The 19,183-nt window shown below is 42.2% G+C and overlaps 5 protein-coding genes across 5 annotated transcripts; 2 read left to right on the top strand and 3 right to left on the bottom strand.

The window, feature by feature from the left end:
* Nucleotides 1-9,302: 9,302 nt before the first annotated feature.
* Nucleotides 9,303-9,672, top strand: PHALS_14707 (RxLR-like protein). Its single transcript, XM_024729373.2, has one exon. It carries the CDS (start codon nucleotides 9,458-9,460, stop codon nucleotides 9,641-9,643), a length of 186 nt encoding a protein of 61 aa, XP_024579756.1. The 5' UTR covers nucleotides 9,303-9,457; the 3' UTR covers nucleotides 9,644-9,672.
* On the top strand, nucleotides 9,672-10,723 carry PHALS_13585 (uncharacterized protein; the record flags this gene model as incomplete). The annotated part of the gene is made up of 4 exons (XM_024729374.1): nucleotides 9,672-10,238; nucleotides 10,294-10,374; nucleotides 10,564-10,594; nucleotides 10,662-10,723. 4 exons carry the CDS (start codon nucleotides 9,672-9,674, stop codon nucleotides 10,721-10,723), a joined length of 741 nt encoding a protein of 246 aa, XP_024579757.1.
* Nucleotides 10,724-13,815: 3,092 nt separating this feature from the next.
* On the bottom strand, nucleotides 13,816-14,173 carry PHALS_13586 (uncharacterized protein; the record flags this gene model as incomplete). Its single annotated transcript, XM_024729375.1, has 2 exons — nucleotides 13,816-13,876; nucleotides 13,935-14,173. The coding sequence occupies 2 exons, from the start codon at nucleotides 14,171-14,173 to the stop codon at nucleotides 13,816-13,818; spliced, it is 300 nt and encodes a 99-aa protein (XP_024579758.1).
* A 2,039-nt stretch (nucleotides 14,174-16,212) lies between these two features.
* Nucleotides 16,213-16,478, bottom strand: PHALS_13587 (uncharacterized protein; the record flags this gene model as incomplete). The annotated part of the gene is made up of 2 exons (XM_024729376.1): nucleotides 16,213-16,343; nucleotides 16,421-16,478. 2 exons carry the CDS (start codon nucleotides 16,476-16,478, stop codon nucleotides 16,213-16,215), a joined length of 189 nt encoding a protein of 62 aa, XP_024579759.1.
* A 2,320-nt stretch (nucleotides 16,479-18,798) lies between these two features.
* PHALS_13588 (uncharacterized protein) lies at nucleotides 18,799-19,111 on the bottom strand (the record flags this gene model as incomplete). The annotated part of the gene is made up of 2 exons (XM_024729377.1): nucleotides 18,799-18,950; nucleotides 19,051-19,111. The coding sequence occupies 2 exons, from the start codon at nucleotides 19,109-19,111 to the stop codon at nucleotides 18,799-18,801; spliced, it is 213 nt and encodes a 70-aa protein (XP_024579760.1).
* Between the last annotated feature and the right edge of the window lie 72 nt (nucleotides 19,112-19,183).

A 19,183-nucleotide genomic window follows, 5' to 3' on the forward strand; every position in this document is an offset into this window, starting at 1 on the left:
CTGAACAGATCGCAATCCGCTTACTCCAAGAGTAATCATAGCCTTAACCCAAGGCTAATTAACTCTTCGGTTTAAATTCAAAACTGACTTTATTTATTTTTATCTGCGGCAAAGCCGCCTAATTTTAAATGCATAGATTTTCCTAAATATGTATAGTAAAATCTAAATACAAGTATAACTACTGGCTATCCAGCCCCCTACTGTAATCTTGTTTGGGTGTGGTCACACCATGCCCATCTGGTTATGTGAAATCCAATTACACAAAAGGTCTATGTACTCATCTGCCTCTTTTTCGAGTGCCACGATCACACTTTGCATCGCTATACAGTACCCTATCGATTCAATTAATTACAGTACTGATCCACATAGCGCACATCGTTTAGTGGTGTCTCCTGGTGAAGATTCGAAGAGCAGATTAGTTTTCGGGGCATATTACCCTTTGAAAAGCTGTCTTGGATGAGATAAACCATATTGCTAAATAAATGCAGCCTCGCCACATGAGGCAGCACCTTCTTCTAGCCTGCTAATTCTGGCAGATTGTTGAAGATTGATTAGTTTGTATTTGTCTCCCGCTTTTTATAGACGTATCTGAAATATTGGCATTTGGTTTCTGTGAGTCGTATGAGAATCAAGGCTATTTCTGCTACAGTCAGCGATACCTTGAGGCACAGCCAGACTTTTATTAACAAAGTATTTTTATGCTTACTGCCGGTAGCTAAGGTATCGATATACTTCACAGCAACAGTAAAACAGTTTGTTTTCAGAGTAATCAGCAGCAGAGTGAACATATCTACAGCTTACCAAAATCTTTCAGACGGACCGCATTGATCGCGCACTGAAGATTTCATAAGGATACACTGTTACGATGGAGCTAATATCTCCTAGTCATTGAGTATGCGCTTCATAGTACAACACAGGCCGTTCCAAAACAACGCATTTTGCATAAACGATCTGGCGAGGCCCCGGGTGCCTGTTACACCGCTCACGAGTGGCTTTGGTCTGCGTAGGTTCAATCAAATTGACTTGCTTATAAGTGATCAGCTATGCTGCATAAAGATGCTCTTTCTCTGCGAGAATGAGAGTTATGCGCAGAATGTGGCTGGGGGTCATTTTCAATAAAAATACTAATGTGGACAATCTCACAGAACAAGGCTTAATCATGGAACAAAGCCGAAACTCGCTTGTCTAAATGCAAAAATTCGCGCCACTCCTTGCTTGTGGGGGGACAGTTGTCTTATGTTGTGCCAAATTATAAGCGTAGGGTACTCTTGTCAGAAGAAGACCCTCCACTATTTCGTAATCAATAAAAAAGTAAAAATGACACCAATGAAACTTCGTTCTACATGGAACGATTCTTTCATTGGCGTCAGATCAATATTTGTAATGATCCGACCCAGCCCATCGCAGCTAAGCTTGACTCTTGACTGACATTCGTTCGCCTTGAAAACACGAATAAAATGAAGCGTCTGCTTCGCCGAGTTGGTAGTGGAAGGAATCGCAGTCACGACAGAGCACAACCAAGCTCTGGTCGTTTAAGTGCGGCCTCTAGCAACACTGGAAGCGATTAAAGGAGCTGCATTTCACAAATGGGATCTAAGTCTCCAAGGCCTGCTGAGGTTCCCACGTGCCCGAGTAAGATGAATAGCCGCGCCACCAAACTCTGTAAATGCATTGATGGTTCAACTGTTTCTTTCCACGATAAAGAGTCGATCGATCCTCGCGATCAACAATCGTCTCACCCACCAAACGACACCCCAAGTCTAATAACAGAGGTGGGGTTGAGCGTAAAAACGATAAAATGACTCTGGAGGTGAAAGATCAGGTGAAAGAGCGCTCATCGGGGGCAATCTGAGGCATTGCAATAGCGTTGCTTAATGCTTGAAGATTGCTGCGAAAGCTGTTTGCAGAGCAGAACTTGAAACTCGACGTTATGACTGATGTTTTCGCCCAATGCTCGGATTTGAAGTCCCGTATAAAACTACAGTATCAAATGGAGAACAATCATTATCAGTTTGATTATCTAACAATGGTAGAGTAGGAACGGCAGATCAATATGCGACTTAAGCCAACCCACATAAACTGTAGGGTGTAGGCGCATGCGTGTTGGCATAGCTAATGCGTACACAGCACCATTGCATTTCATCACATTGAACGGTCTAATGAATCCTCCTGCTTCTTAATATGTTCTGGCAGATTTGTCGTGCTAAGTAGTACAAGATCATTGACCTAATATATCTTCTTCTTCTTCTTTCTGCTCTTATCTGCATGTTCGTTTTGCAGATCCTGAGCTCTTGCATTTGCGTCACGAACAAATTAAACACCGGCTTGTCTCTTTACAATAATTTCATCGACGTGCTATTTCCCACGACTTGTCATGTCGTCTTTAGGTCTCATTGAGTCAAAAGTTAAAACCCTGTGACAGCATTTATGTCTGACTGTGGCTCTATAGCCATAGTTCCCCTACTTACGGTGAGACCGCACCCATTGTGGAAGTAGGTACTGTAGGATGGATACCATTGCTCACATAAATGTCGAATGATCTGTCAAGAAATGAGTAGAGTTGTTTAACGCGAACTCTGCAACAGAGGGAAACTCTCCACTCTTTAAACGGCGTAGCGTAACTACGCAGTACGTCCTCTAGAACTCAATTCGCACGTTCTGCTTGACCGTCCGTTTCAGGATATGTCGCAGTTGGCATGGTCAATTAAGTGCCTAATAGTATAAACACTGCACTCTAGAATTTCGATGGTAAATGGGTGTCACGGTCAGGCGTGATCTCAACAGGAAGGCCATGAAACGGAAAACAACGTCGTACAAAAATCTTAGCTGTCTTTTCGGCAGAGATCTTGTCCGAAACAGGCGCAAGATGAATCATCTTGCTGAATTAGTTCACAAACATAAAGGTGCTGTTGCGTCCATGTGTATCACGCGAATGTCCGAATATAAAGTCTATACTCACAGACTTCATTGTCAACGACCAAAGTGGGGCTGAGTGGAATCTGATGGTCTCACTCTCTGGCAAATCTTATATGTTCTTACACATTTGCGTTCCCACTTATACATGCGTGGCCAATAGTAATCCCGGTAAAGACTGAAAAACGTTTTCTCACGTCCAAGATGCCCACCCGGAGAGCTGTCATGGACATATATTAAAGACAATGGCGTGAGCCTTCGTCATTTGATACAAAAACGCTTGCTGCATCTTAGTGATCAACCGCATAGTACAACAATCCGTCGTGTACTTTAAATCGGTGAGCACGTGATATTACGCGAGACGGAAGACCTTGTAGTGCTTTGTCGGAAGATTCCTTGAAATCCCTTATCAAGTCCTGACATGTCTCATCAAATCTGTACCTTCGACAAATCTTCACAAACTGTATGCGGAGCTTGCAATCTGATCGTCTGAGCATCTTCGCAGTGTGGACATGACTAGTGTATGTTTTTGCATTTGAAATTTGGAGAATAGTCCGGACGTCTTGACAACGCATGGCTAAAATGTTCAATTTGCCTGGCTTGTAGTGTACAACAATTTTTTATCCTCAAAGAAATAAACTATCGAGCCATTGTTTGTGATAAACGAGGAGGCTTCACTGCCGTCCGCAGTAAGGCATGATCGGTGTATACTGCAAAGCGCTCCTCTTCAAGCAAGTACAGACACTTAATACACTAATACACACTACACACAACTTAATCATATTATACGTTATTGCTAGAAGCCCTTTGACACGATCTGGATAGTTTAGTTCCGCAGGCCAGGGTTGCTGCGACTGATACGAAACCACTCGCTCTCGACCCTCATCATCGAGAGCGCACAATTTATGGCATAACCACTTGCAGCACAGACCAAATTAGAAGGCTTATCGTGGTTTGCAATCGCAAGAACAGTACTCTTATTCACTTCGGCAAATACCGCGTGGTGATTTTTGACAATTTCCACTCAACATTCTTCTTTTAAGGAGTCGTTAAAGGGTGGCACCAACGCTACGCAGTTGCGCCTGTATTTGTGCAAAAATGTTTGCCAAGCCCAGCCATTGTCTTACATGTTTTACACTTTTTGGCACAGGCCAATTATTAATAGCTTTGACTTTCTACAAATCTACACGAGCGCCATTTTTGCCCAAAAAGCAGCCGACAACGCAAATCTCTGGTTTTAAAAAACTGCACTTTTCAGATTAGCGTATTGTTGTTCTCTAGCATAACCTGGAAGACTTGACGAGGATGATCAAGGTGAACATTGACATCAGACTCTACAATAATCGAATATGAAGTCAAAGTTACTCGGTGCAAACTTTCATAATGGACGAAGAAGATTCGTGACCATTCTGTTGAAAGTAGTGGGAGCGTTTTTCAAGCCTTGTGGCATAATAAACCATTTCCACAGCATGTCACTGGAGAATACTGACTGCAGTTAGTGGTGTATCATTTTTGCGTATTCGTAATTGATAGAAATCATCTTCAGATCGATAGCACTGAAAAATAGTACTGTCACTCATTCTACCAAGAATCATACCCTTGCGTTGAACCAAAGTCTGGGCAGGTGTGGTCGCATCATTTAATTTGTTCTGAGCATTAAAATGCGCCAATCACATGTGGCTTTCTTCGTACATAAATTTGTACTACAATGCGGAGACTCCCTTTCACGCACGTGACCAGCCTTCTGTAGCTGCGAAAAAATCGTCAATTGCAGTATATTGTTCTTTTGGCAACGACCACTGCCGTGTGATAAAATACTTCGTACCATGAAGTTTTTCAATCTTATGACGGATGGCTATATGTCTGGCACCTTGACTAGAAATATATCAGCATATATTGACAAGTCCATACCGGAGGTTTGAGCTTAGAACGTCCTATAAGTGCTTATCAAGTCTTTACTTCCGCGTCATCTCATCAAATAATTCCGCAGTATTGATGTCATCGTCCATAGTTTCTTAGACATTCGCACATATTTGCAAATTTTTGCCTGAACTTGGAGAATTCTATCTTCACATTACCGATAATATAGACGTCGCCTTCTTCGTTGTAGGTCACAACATATAAATACTTGCTTGATGTGCCTTGTTTTTGGAACATTTCCGTCATTAATATAACTAGGACCATGATCAGGGCACGAAAATACTTGACGCGAGATGGCCTTCTTATTCTTTTCTTGGGATGGGTCTTTGCCTGTTCTTCATACTACATCGACCATGACTCCCATGTCGATAGTAAAGGTGACAGTCTCTTTTTGGCGCCTGACTGCTGCACCTCAAATCCTTGTCTTTACTTTCGTCATTTAAGCTTGTCCTGTGAATATGGAGGGCCATCGCACACCAAAATATCACTTGGAACATCTACCACGCAGTTAAATCGTTTTGTCTGACAGTTCATCTATAGATGAAGTGCGGTGAAAATGTTTAACCTAGTGCCTTGATTCCTTAAAACATATTTCGCCAGTAATTTTCAGTAAAGCTTGAATGCTCATTTGATAACATTCGATTCAGAAGCGACGAGATCGAGGCACCCATGAGACTTCACTTCTGACCACTTTTATGTCGCATTGCAGCACCATTTTGATATCCGTTTTCAGATAATTAGTGAGGACTCACGTCAAGTCGGCATAGGATGCAGTGTACATCTTAAAGTAATTGACGTGGCCAATCCGCTTCTTTTGATGTCTTTGTGACCGATGCACTGACCAAGCTCCAATTATCATATATTTGGAAGATATTTTCGCTGGCCTGGCAACCTTGAGGGAATAAGCGAGGGAATTTTGAGGGCAATGATGATACACTTGTCTATTTTTCCTTATAGCGCATTCACTCTAGCACTGCTTGCAAACGCTCATTGCGGTTCTTCACATTTGACACTCCGTGCTTTTCAAAACTGTGGGCGTATATATCGTCAATATCGTTTTTTATCTCGACACTATAAGGCACGGTGACCAGACAAAAGAATTTTGCTGGTGTGCCAGTTAATCATGTGTATAATAAGCTTCTCCCAGGTATCCGCTTTAAGAATACATTAACATGCAGGAAATAAAACCGTATTTCATGAACAGTTGATAGCACCCATTAGAGTGGAATAACGCAGTTATCAAATCACTCTCAGCCATGCTGTTCTACTTCACATTCTTTCCGAAATCGGTGTTTGCTGCAATAAAACGACTACATCTGACCTAATGTAAGCAGAAAAAGATAGCTACTTACCGTACTGTTTGGCACCAAACGTCGGCGCCAAGTGAAGGCATACCACACCTTTCTTATATTCTTTGCGTTAGACACGGAAGAAAGAGCCAAAGACGTCATACTGTGTCCTCGATGAGTATTATTGCGATATGATGCAGTTTTTGGTTCCCGAATCAAGTCAGTAACTCGATACATCCCTAACTAAGGGTAACACATGTGGAATATTTTGTCAACAAGGCATGACATCCGTTCAACAGAAAGTGCAAAGCTTCCTTGGAGAATTTGATTATGGATGCCATATGTTTGCACTCATTGCTGTGCGAGTTTTTCAAAATAGGATAAGCCCATCATCGATAACGAGCTCATCCCCATCAATTATAACAAATCGTACCATTTCGGTGATCTCACTGCCCTGCAAGTTCTTAACTATATTTTGAGCTGAAGACTCCAGCTTAACTTGCTTCTACCGGAAGAAATATGGGGTCCTTTATCCTCTTGGACTACACCAGTCACTCTATTCACGAGCGAATCATTTTCCTCGCAACTTTGCCGAAAGTTCTACAGCAGCGCACGATGAGTTAATCATATATAAAGACTAAGCGTCCTATCATAATACGAATGAGACGTTCTCACGGCCCATCGGCTCACTGCCGCTTCTGTTTTGGGACTCTGCTTGAGGCTTCGGTCAGTATCATTGTTTTCGATTATTATCCTTTTTTTACAAGTAAGACATTGCAGCTCCAATAGTGGGTCGGTCAAACCTATTTCGTTTCTGACAGAGAAAGGTTCATAACTCTCAAGTGTTCGAATTATAATTGCGTGGCATCTAGCAATGTCCGCTTCAAAGGCGACCCATAGATTATGGTCATCCAAACATGCTATGCCTAAAAAATAATCGCTTCTCGAATCTAGTTCCAGGACTGAACAGAGTACCACGCTGGCGAAGACCCTCAACTTTCACTTGAAGATTCAACATGTGTTCTGACGCTTAACAGTTCCCCCGTCGCAAGATGTACGGATATCAGACCAGTATATGGCATTGTCAATGCCTCCGCGTATGTCTGCTACTTTTGACAGTCGAACATCGCTTGGTATTGTAAGATGCTCCTCAATCTATCGGGAGATTCTGCTGCCTTTTGGGAGACTGATATCAAAAACCTAGACGATGAGTCTCATTTATCTTAAGAAGTGTAGCTTGGTTATATATGGTTCCCATTGACCACGATTTAGGGGTTAAGAGAACAATTTTTATATTTATTTTTTCCCGTGAAAAGCCGTCATCTGATCGTGTATGACCGCCCGACCCTTCGTATCTCTCAGCAGAGTGCGCAACGAGCTTTCAAATTGAACATGTTCTGTACTGCCGCCGATGAAACCTCTGGGGGTACTCGGAGCTGCTTAGATGTCTATACTTTCCCAATTTAAATTAGGTACGTCATTGAATGAGTCCAAATTCCCAGCACTCCACCCTGGTCTCGCGACATGATTTTCTGCTCCGCGTCGAATGCAACGCTCACCGCCTCATCGAAAGTGGTACGATGGACGCGGGATTTATCGGTGCAAGCTGCAACCTTTAGGGCTTCTTTTGTAGAAAAGCGACCGTTAATGCTCCTCGATAAGCATTGTTAAGTTTTAGTAACACCAGGATATAGTCTCAGTCTCGCCTTCCTTGACGGCTAGTCAAGTTACTCGAAAGTATGGGCTGGGCTGTTCAAACACTTGCAATGTATACCACTTAGCACCGTCCCACCTTAGAAGGGTCTCATTTACAGAGTATTGCAAGTGATTGTCCATATAGGGGAATCGATCCGTTTGGAGCAAGGCCAAATGTCCTCGACCATTTAACAAGAGGGAGAAATTTCTTCGTCCGGCCCTATAAGGTTAAAGCGGGCAACAGCAGCAACGCCACGGTGAGAACCATCTATTTCTAAACCGACGCCCGATTTGGACGCTTCTTGAGAAACCTTAGCAGCCACATGATCAATGCTGAAAAATGCCTAAAGGCGTGAGATTACCACTTTTGGGCATTTTACCGCTAATTCCCTGATCCCATCATTTCCATGATAGAAAAAGATTGTAGGGCGGATATTTTTGTACTGATACGTGTGACCGAGTACTTTACGCTTCATCCTCACAAAGGATACAATCTATTCACGACTGGGTCGTTCTCAAAGTCCGCGTTTGCGAACGGAACGATGATGATTTTGCGCGGTCCATCTATGAGCGAAATTGAGATAATTTACACTGCTAGTTTGCTCTCTATTCCTATTTTTGGTATTCATATTTAGAATAGCACTATATATGAATATATCGCATAATAAAGCTAGCTTTTCAAGTTGCGGTAGCCTACTTGTAACATCGGGCTTCCCGTAATCTTCATAAACACCAATAAATAAATATTGACAATTACACCATGTGTAATTCAGACTTCTCACAATCGAATCGTAGTGTAATTTATACAATTGTATGGTACAATTGTACCAAATCGGTAAGTTTCCTGTACTTGGTACCGTAATATGATATTGCTCTGACTAGATTTTTCTTGCTGCTAAAATAATCATATCACCAAAATTGCGATGCAAAAAGTTGATGTTGGGCCTCTTTTTCGAAACACTTATTTGCCAGCCTTATCCCTGCAGACGACACGATCGGCCACTCCCATCATTCCATCGTATTATACTTTTTTGTCTACTCAAATAAACTCTATGGCAGGGGTGGGTGCGGCGGTTTTGCCAGTCCACCTTGTATGAGATGATGAATAAGATAACCGTATCGACCAGAAGACTATTTGACAAGTTGAAGATATGACAGGTATGAGATGCGCATTTGTGTAAATGTATTACAGCTCAGATACTTTGTGTCGTAGCTCGCCAGATGCTTTGTTCCTTAGTAGCAGCTACCTCGTCGGTATTTTGTGTTATCCCTGATTTTCAATGACATTCACGAAAAGCAAAGAGGACGAGCTCAAACCAAGCTCAACTCAACTTTGTATACGTGTTAGAATACCGTTAATTCCATATGCATGATCCAAGCGGAGGGTAACTTTGAGATCAGCATCTGACCATTTCCACCAAAAATTGGTTTCAAACTGTAAAAAGTCAGTAGTCTTTTGAGCCTTTAATAAACAAATTTTCATGTAAAACCGGTATATTTTGTAGCTAATAGATATGTAGAAAGTTCTGGTGGACTTGATTGGATGACACAGCAGATTACCTTGAAGCAAGGGTAGATCTACAGTATTAATAAATGTTCCGCCCAGAAAAGTGCATGCAGTACAGTAGTATCTTTAAGTAATGTCATGGTGGGCGCAATCGACTGTCAGAGGTGGGACATATGCTGTACGATTACTACTCACCTGTACAGCTGTTGATTTGCTTGTTCCGGCGTTTACGGATGAAAGCTTGTCGACTGTCTACTGTATGAGAACAGGACAACTATTTCCATCAGGTCTCACAGACATATTTTCTTTTTCACTTTGAAGACTTGGGACCAAATATTGAATGCTGCATGAGTTTCCCTTTCATCTCAGACGACCCGTCGCAGCTTTCTGTCGATGATTTGCTCAAACTCATTGACTGGAAAGAGCTAGAACATAACCTCTCAAGCTCTTATGACTCCACTGGGCCACTTTATATTGTCGATGAGCCTATGGACTTGGAGCTGGAAACAAATGCCAAGTCTGAACCCCCTCTGCGCTCGCGCAAGCGTAAGATGGCCCCGATGCTGAATCCAGTTCAGCATTTGGGCATTGTTCAGTCAACTGGTCCGCTTATTAAGAAAAAACGTATTCGCCGTGAGATTGTCGAGCTTAAACTTCTGCGCGAAGAAGTAAAGGAACTTGAAAACAAATTACGAAATTTACAGCAACACTTTTCAAGGCCAGATTTTGCAAATGGTGTAGCAGTACAATTGGGAAATCTAACCCCATCCGTGTGGACTTCGATAGCAGGCCGTCAGTTGAGGGATCGCATGCGGGCCGAGCGCGACAATCTAGAGCTGCGAAAGACGCTGCGAGATCAGCTCAAAATCGCACAGGGCCTCGAAGATGCGCTGAAACAGATGTCACCTATTCAGGTGTGCACTCAATATGAATTGTTTTGAAAATAGTTTTATTTAAATATGTTTATAGGGTTCTACCAGCCAACCAACAGTATTACTCCCACTTATTATCTTTAGGCCTTCCAGTTTTGAGCCCCTTCCAGAGAGCTTGGTACGTTTGAAGCGCTCATATCTAAGCGTGAACGAAGTTTTAGCAGCACAAGGCACCGATTAGCCAGCCATGATATCAAAGTTATTCGGTGTCCTTCTTACGGAAGTTTTACTCGGTTTTCAACTCGGATCGTAAAACCTTGTAAGTACGAGATTACAAGTAGTGTTCTGTGGCGATTTTTCACCAAAGGAGCCTAATCTCGTTTGCAAGCTCTTTCAGCGTAATAGTTTCACATCATCGACTTCTTAACATTTTATACCTGATTAATCTTGCTATTGCCTTATCAGAAAATTTACATGTCGAAGAATATTCAAGCACACTGTTTTGTCTTTCGGCTGTCGAAATATGAGCCAACGAAAGACTTTTGGATGAATCAAATACTTCAAAAACACCATGAAAAGGACCGGATAGTCGTCGTGGGACGATTCACAATCCATCATATTTGAGACAAAGCACCCCGCAAGCTGGCGTTTCATTTCTTGGGGGTTCGAGGGTCACGATAAGTGATAGCAGAAGCCACGCGGTGCATCAAGGTTTGATACTAACGTCGTGTTATGCAGCTCTATTCATACGGTGGGTGTAAACGAGTTGCTGAAATCTTTATCCGAGTTTGCGAGTCCAGTAATTAATCGGTGTCGAGAGATGATCGTGGCAGTACTACATTAGGAGGAAGGTATCAAACAAGTCTCTTGAATAATGAAATTTAGTAATTTGGGTATCCAGTTTTTCCCTTTTGATGACATCATATTATCAAAATCGGATTATCGACATTTTGGCCGCATATTTTTGCTAAACTTACCTAGAAAATTATGAATATGCGTTAGAAAAAATACTTGAACTCTGAGTTTGTCAGCTGTTATTTTGTATTCTGCAATACACCCAGCATCTGAATCATTTAAATTCACGACCGTAGTGCAACGAAGAAAGCTTTGACTTTACGAAACCGTGATTCAAAACGCAGAGAGGATGGGCTTCTCACGCTGCACCCGGAGCGGAACTGAGAGCCTATCAAAGTTATACAAGTACTTCATATTTACTATATCAAACGGACCAGTCCCCCATTATGCAAAATTACACAAGACTCGAATATTTATGAACACAATAGCACAACTCGCACTACTTTATATATTTGATATTAAGTCTCATTATTGTGCTTACAAAACGTTTGACCTGTACGTAAGAAGCACTCAGAGTTGCTGTGCACCTTGTACTTCGTAAACTTCTGGCCAAATATTACACGTAAACAAAACACAGAGTTATTGAACGGGACCGCTGAAAACTTTGCACAGAGGAAGCTTTGACGGTTGAGCAAATGTACAGCCGTTGAGATCGTATACTTGTGCCGATAGCGGAACGAAAAGTCTTGGCCGTAACAGGATGTTCAGTAGGATCTCCATTTTCAAAGACTACTTGGAACAGTACTATGCATAGATGTCTTACTATATCCTGCTCAAAATTGTCTTCATTTTCTGACTTACGCTTCGCAGCACACGTGTACCACGCACCACTTTTATTTAATACTAATCTTTGGTAAATTCGAGAGATTACAACTATAACGAAGTGTAATGCGAATTTCACACATTTGCACTTTTATCAATTATGTAGAGTGTAAGTGCGGTATATACCTCCCCGCTAGAATTTGGATCAATACTACTTTTGTCATTTTGAGACACTGCGCAAACGTAACCAATCCTTGAGCACTGACTGCGCATGGAGTCTTGCTCCACCTCTCTTCTTTATCGTGCCTATTCCTCAAAGCATAATTGCAACGAGAGTCCGATCACCAAAAGGATTAGCTTCACGAGCCCTCAGAAAGATGCAGAAGTCACGATCGATTTACTGAAAATATATCGGCAAGGATGCTTATGTGTTATCCGATGAGAGTGGTTGCATTGACCCTCCGTGATCTCACCAAACAACCTCCTGCCCCCTCACCTGATGACACACGGTCCGACCTATCACCAAACAGAGGTGCTTACTTTAGTCAGCCTTCCTGCACTAGTCATGTACACCGAACCGAATTCCAGCAGCGGGAAGTGGTGCGCAACTCACAAAAGTGCCCAGCCTGTCCCAAACAAGCTGGGACATGCCTATGAAGTCCTTTTTGCTCAAATACAATTATAAGTCCTTCTTGCTCGAATACAAGAATAAGAAACACACTGACTTTTGCCCAAATGATCACGCCGCGATTACTGTCTCGATTTGCTTGCCGCGCTGGGGCGGAGCTCTCAAACAGTTTGGTGTATAGTCTTCCCGCTAACACCGAAAGCGATGGGAGCTTCAGCAAGTTACCCCAAAAAGTACTGGTCCCACATTAAATGGCTTCCCAGGATGACCTCCTGCTCAGTTCCCTCTATCGAGTTATCTCGACGGCAAGCTGGCGATAGTGCGGATGCGTGTACAAATTGGCTGAGGATAACGCACCATAATACCCTTCTGAGAATTTAACGATCATTTCAGCCAAATAGACATCCGACTCAAGCGTTGACATAATTTAAATTTTTGAACTCATTAAGACGTAGCTGTCGTGAAGAAAAAAATTGTGGCTTCCAGAAATACCTGGCATTACCCATCGCCACCGGCGCTTTTTCATGGGTTCATGTAAGTTGAGCCGCTCCGTGGGATCACACTATTATCAGCTGCTCATCGCTATCCTGTCAGAGCTGATAGTTATGTGATTTATCTTACAAAATTCTCAACAGAAATAAAACTATGGAGACCGCAAAGTACCGTTGCTAGTTTCTATTTCAGCCAAAAACGGATTATACGATTGCTACTTCAATCTCATCAAGTTGCGATACAAGTAATCTACTGTCTGTCTCATTGTGGTACTGCAGCCCACATTCACTCCTATTTTTAAGCTCTGCTCTAGGTACATAACAACATATTTGACAATTCATTTTTTCGAACTGACTTTTTTCATAACAGCTATTGTAGGCTCGAATATGTGTCAATAGTGTTTTGACGTCATAGATAAAGTGTGTTTCTGGTAAACCAGCCTACACTAGGAGAGAAGTGTGTGGCATCTGTAGTAACAGACAGTCAGTTATCCCAATGCTCATGATGATCAATTCCTAGAATCAGATCATAAAAATCCAAATGCTTGATAAAGACTACATGTTTTGCTGTCAGAGTTATGAATTGTTGGTAAACTGCGTGATCCTATAGCAAGAAGCGCAAACATGGTAGTCATTCCATATATACAGTGCCCAGCGCACCATCTGCTGTCGTCGTACGTCACAAAAATGCATGAGGCACCTTCTTCTATCACTTTATTCGTGGGTTTGAAATGACGAAGAATTGGTGTAAAAAAACAATAACCTTGGCTTAAAAGCACCACAATTTTATGTGGGAGTGGTTTACGTAAGGCAGTGGCTCCATTGATCTTTAGTTCTCTTATTAGTCTTGACGTACACAAGTACAACAGAATATCATTTGTTTCTAGTAAGCGTAGAACGGCCTATTGGAACTCGACAGAAATTGCGATATATTCGTCGGTCGACTATATGAGAAAGAAATTATTTTCGTCTACCCTTACCGAGAAAGAAGGAGGCCCTCACGTTACAGTTTGCAAATCCACAAATATAAGATTTGCGGGAACCGATACATTACTCTCGTCTTTTTCATCTGGGCTGAAGCCTTTTACCTCTGGCACGCTCAAATAGCACTTCGACCGACATTTTGAGCTAAAAGTTCCTTTCCGCATTTGATGCAATCTCCGATTATTCTTCGATAGAAAAATTATTGTCCACGGCCACAGCGTAAGCTGCTCTATTTGAAGACCTTCCATGTCACTCATTTAGTAAAAGCGTCTGCCAGTAGAATTTACAGCCCATGGATATAGTATGATATATCGTTTCTTTTTACGAATAGCCTGAGGTTTCAGCTGAACGCATATTGGTACGTACATTTATAGCCTCTGTCGCTATGCTGGAATTTAGAATGGGAACGTCTGTTTTTTTAGGAATCAAGTGTTAGTGACGTTATACATCGCCTAGATGACATGCAGTCGCTCTATCTGCGTCATTGCCAAATATTGAGTAGTTGAGGTCAAATGCCGAAGTGAATCAGTTATTTGCTACACAATCTACCCTTTCTGCATGTCCGTAGCTACCTGCCTGTTCCCTGTGCCTCTACAGCAGCCGCCCTCGACCTTCTCCTGTAACGCCCTCGAGCTTCTCCTGCGACGCCCCGACATAATGAATGGTCGAAGGGGGGTTGGATGGGATCCAATCCCATCGAGCACTCACTCCGTTGCCATTCGTGAATCGCCGATCCCAGTCGTCATTCAGTCGTCATTCGAGTTAGTTCCCTATCTTCGCCTAGCTCATGCGCGTGCCCCACGCGCCCTCCGAACCATGGAACACCTTCACGTCATTAATCGATGAGTCCTTGGCTCGTCCAGCTCTCATTACGCGGCTCCACTTCAACACCGGATATAAAGACCTCTTGAAATCTCCGGGAAGTAAGATTTATGTCTTGCTTTAATGAGCTACATGCTGCTATTATGTATAAGTCTAGGGGCCTGTTGTACATCACATCTGGCTGGAGAGTACCTGAAGTTTGAAGTACCCGGAATTTTCCATCAATGCATTCTCATAAAAAGAGAATACTTCCTGGTGAGTGATATTCATCTCTGGTGATTGGGTCGACAATACAATAAAGCTATCCGCTTAAAAAACATGGGTTGCTGCCCAGAATGCCTTTACGCTCATAGTATGCGCTATCTAACACGCAGAAAATGAGTTCAACTGTCGTCTTGAAATCGCTAAGTCGAGAAAATTACACTACACCGCTATCTTAACAAAGCGAGTGTTGCACATCAAAGGTAATGTAGCCAAAACTGGTACGATATATACCTGCTTTACGATACAAAATCTTCTAGTCTTCATCGTGTATTGCGTAATGCTATCAGTCCATTGATCTCACAAAACTTTACTTTGAACATTTCAGTTACTTTCACTCTTACTGAGTAACCTTGTCATGATAGTTATAAGCTTCGCGCTAATTCCAAAGGACAACAGCATAACCTGCACGTGCACGATAAAAGGCACCGAGCTATTACACGCTCACCGCGGCCCCATCAACTTATTGGCTCCATCTGCGTCAGCTAGAGCTATTGCATACCAACCCGGTTGTACGCTTCGGGCAGTATTGAGTGAATATCGTGCATCACAATTTGTGACGTGGCATTTAAAAAAAATTACACTGAAATTGTTTATATGATGAGGTGCGTACAGTATGATGGTGTGCGTTCAAAATACGCTACTGTTACTGTAGTCCTTAGAGCTTAGATCAAAAGTCCAAATGTGCAGTGCCAATTTGAAGTTTCTTGATTAGAAAACATATAATGTGCAAAACATTTCGACTAGAGTCGATTGTGGAATTTGCTTGTATCAAAAGAGCAGAAATAAACACAGTTCCTTGAAAAGTTCTTTGTTACGCTTTGGCCGTTAGCCTCGTGCTCTACAGTACACATATTTTTTATCAAATTTGATAGATCACATACATATATTATTTCTAAAATCTTGTATAAGTGGTTAAAGCAAACGAAGCATCGAAGTACTAGCAAGGCTCTCAGATCCAACGTTTGGTGGGGCGTCTAAGTCTATCCCATGTACGTTTCAAACGCAGACTCTTATAAACTGTCTCTATGCAAAGTTTAAGGCTTCTCCAAGGCATTTGATAACCCTTTCGTCAGAACAACGACATGACCGAGATACAAATATATCAAATATGAAATTAAGGCCATGCATGTTTGTAAAATTATCGATTTCTATTCTTCCTTTTTCTCAAATCAACAAACTACGTTCAACACGTCATAGTCTTTAGTAAATCTTAGATTGGTATGAAGCTGTTATCAATGGCCTGGAAGCGATCGCCCAGCCATGTAAAATTTCCAGTAAAAAGTTTCATTTTCTTGACTGATCCAGGCATCTGCATGGACTTGATTAATACTGTTGTTATCTCTAAGGCGAATTGAGTACATTCCGAGCTTGATCTGGGCTCACTTTAGCCAAATTTTGGTCTCAGTTTGCTGACAAACCATACTTTTTGTCGCAAATAAGCACATTCGTTAGATAGGAAGTGTTAAAGCAGTCCATGTCGCGGCTGCTCGAAAAACGACCTAGTAGTACAATGATTAAATCCCGTCAGCCCATCAACAGAGAAGAGAACTCGCAGAGTATGTCTGAGGGTTGGGAAGTCTCATCGCCACATGAGGGGTTCTTCACCACGCCTTATGCGCGCTATTGGCGATGGACATAAGCCTGGACTAGGATGAAGATAGTGGTGTCGTAGCTGCTGAGCGGCGCCGTGGTGTTGGCAGGTTTTAAAGGTCATGGGCTACCAACTAACTTCGTCATATGGAGTAGAACCTGTGGTCTGATTGACGTCGGGCTTTACGACCTACCAAAATACGTAATCTCAACAGTAGATCGCTTCGAATATTCGGCTAGGGTGACGCAGTGGGTTATCAAACGTTCTAGCCAGAGAAGCAGAACACGCTTGGCGCTTGTTTAATGTTTATGCTTATGTTTATTGTGCTTTAATCCTGTGTAAACCTCTAATAGAACCCTGTGCGAGGCAGGAATGTCAAGAACACCAGACAGTGTGCACTCGTATTTAAGATGTCAAATACGGATATAAATTTTGTGCGACTTGTAACGGGGATAGTGATAATAGCGCTGAAATCGCCTTTGAGCAACGTTTTGAACGCTTTTAGCCTTTTTGTGATGCTTGGATAACTAAGTACTTTTCCTTGATCGTATGCCGTGGGCCGTTGTTGACTAGAGATTAAAAACATGGGTATTACGCACATAATATGTTCTGGGTCCGATAAGTCTTGAATTTACATAAGCGCTTTGGCCTGATCAGAATCTTGGAAGGCAGAAAATTCAATAAGCCGAGGTCTCAAGATATGACCAGAAACAGAAATCGTATATTGCAGGTATATCACATATAAACGAAATAGAACAGCTAAAAGATGTTGTGTGAAATGCTTTCTGGCAAGACGAAGAGTTCAGTTGGGGAGGGGACTCCATATTTAATCTTGTGAGAAGTATTATAACGAATGAGTCTCATAATTTCCAAATTTATTCTAAGAGGTAGTTAGGGGCGGCTTAGTGCCGTGGTCCCACATAGTAGTCCAGGTAAAGACAAAATTTCGTAGTCGCGAGTAGAAGGGTCATGCACTTTTGTTGGTGAACATGCTCATCCTTGCTACGATATAACAACACAGCTGAGATGTGACGAGCCTTCTGTAGAATTCCGATCGATTATAGTGAGAGTTCACCCATTACAAAGTAGTCGTGGTAATTGTAATGAATTTAGGTCTATATTCAATTCTTACTGCAGAAGCTCACGTTTGGCCTGACAGGATATTTCCACTCTCCTGTTTTAATCCGAATATAATGTGGTGGGTGATACAGTTGCATCTCTAAGCCTGTCGTGGGAGTAAACACATCTCCAGCTGTAGTTTAGACTCATTAAGTTTGACGTTTGGAGCACCCTCGATAGTTTCGTCGATTATTGTTTCTATTCGAATCTGGTTGTATCAAAGCCTCAATGGTGGCATAATTGACCATTGTATGATGTGATGGAACTGTGTGTAATTACTGGCAACTTCACGTTTTTGAAGTCATATCGATCATTCTACTTTCACCCTAGAACGCTCCAGACCAGAAAGACGATTGCCTTTTGACGCTCTTTGCGTATCCAAAGACCAAAGCCTGTTTAGGACATGGTTTGTCATCTTGGTGTCACCAACATGAGCGTAAAATTGAGATCCAAAACCCCATATTTCGCTTCCAGCAAACCAACGTGTATGTCATCATGGTCGAGTTTGGCATTTTGGCTGTTCAGTTAATAGTATAAAGCAGTTTTCTTACCGCTACAGTAAAATATTTGCCTACATGCCTTTGTAGCATAGCATATATTGTGATTGCTTCATTACTATAGGCTTCTATTGTTTTGCTAACCACTGCAAGGCATTGAATATTACTCGTGTCAGACCTCTCCTAAATAAAATAGCTCAAACAGCCGTGAAATAGTTACTGTGACGTGTGATGCCCAATTTACGCAAATTACTCTTCAGCACTAGTTTCGGTGTCTGATACAAGCGGTTTGATTTTTATGCAACAGTTGTTGCTCTTACGCAGCCGTTATAACTTTGATGAGATGCTACCGAGGAGATGCTACCAAGAACGGGAAAATTTTGATAAATCAAAAATATTCTGATGACGGAATTTGAACACAAGCGTTTTGATAAAATGACGCTGTCATTCTTGTCCAAACTTGCTTTAGTCTAGCTGATGAATATGGATTTAGGCCTTTTCGTGAGTTCTGCTGCGGAGTTTCGTAACACTCTCCGTCGATGGGACAGGCACAGAGTTCGAATCTTGTATAGATCGGTGGTGAGAGCGCCTACTCATGGGGAGAGCGTGACGAAAGGATATGGCTTTGCCGTTTACTTTTCGGTGAAATAGCCACTTCCACACCGGGACGAAAAGGGCCAATATGACCTCTCTCATCAGTAACGTCTCGATAGAAATTTTTCGATCGCCGGAGGGGCACGACTGTAACAGTTGCTCGATGAGCCATGCGACTATATTTTAAAGTGTTCTTACGATGCGAAATTGTTTGTGATGTGATAAGTATCAAATTTTGCGTTTTTACATCTTATACGCATGGTGCAATCGCCCTCGGTCGATACTGTACAATTAAATGAGATTGACATTTCATCACAGTGCATTTGTAACGGGGTTACATGAGAGTGACCCGTCACTCTCCCAAGGGAGCTGTGGTGTGG

The sequence above is a fragment of the Plasmopara halstedii genome (genome assembly GCF_900000015.1).
Source record: "Plasmopara halstedii genome assembly, contig: Scaffold_671, whole genome shotgun sequence".
Lineage (NCBI taxonomy): Eukaryota > Oomycota > Peronosporomycetes > Peronosporales > Peronosporaceae > Plasmopara > Plasmopara halstedii.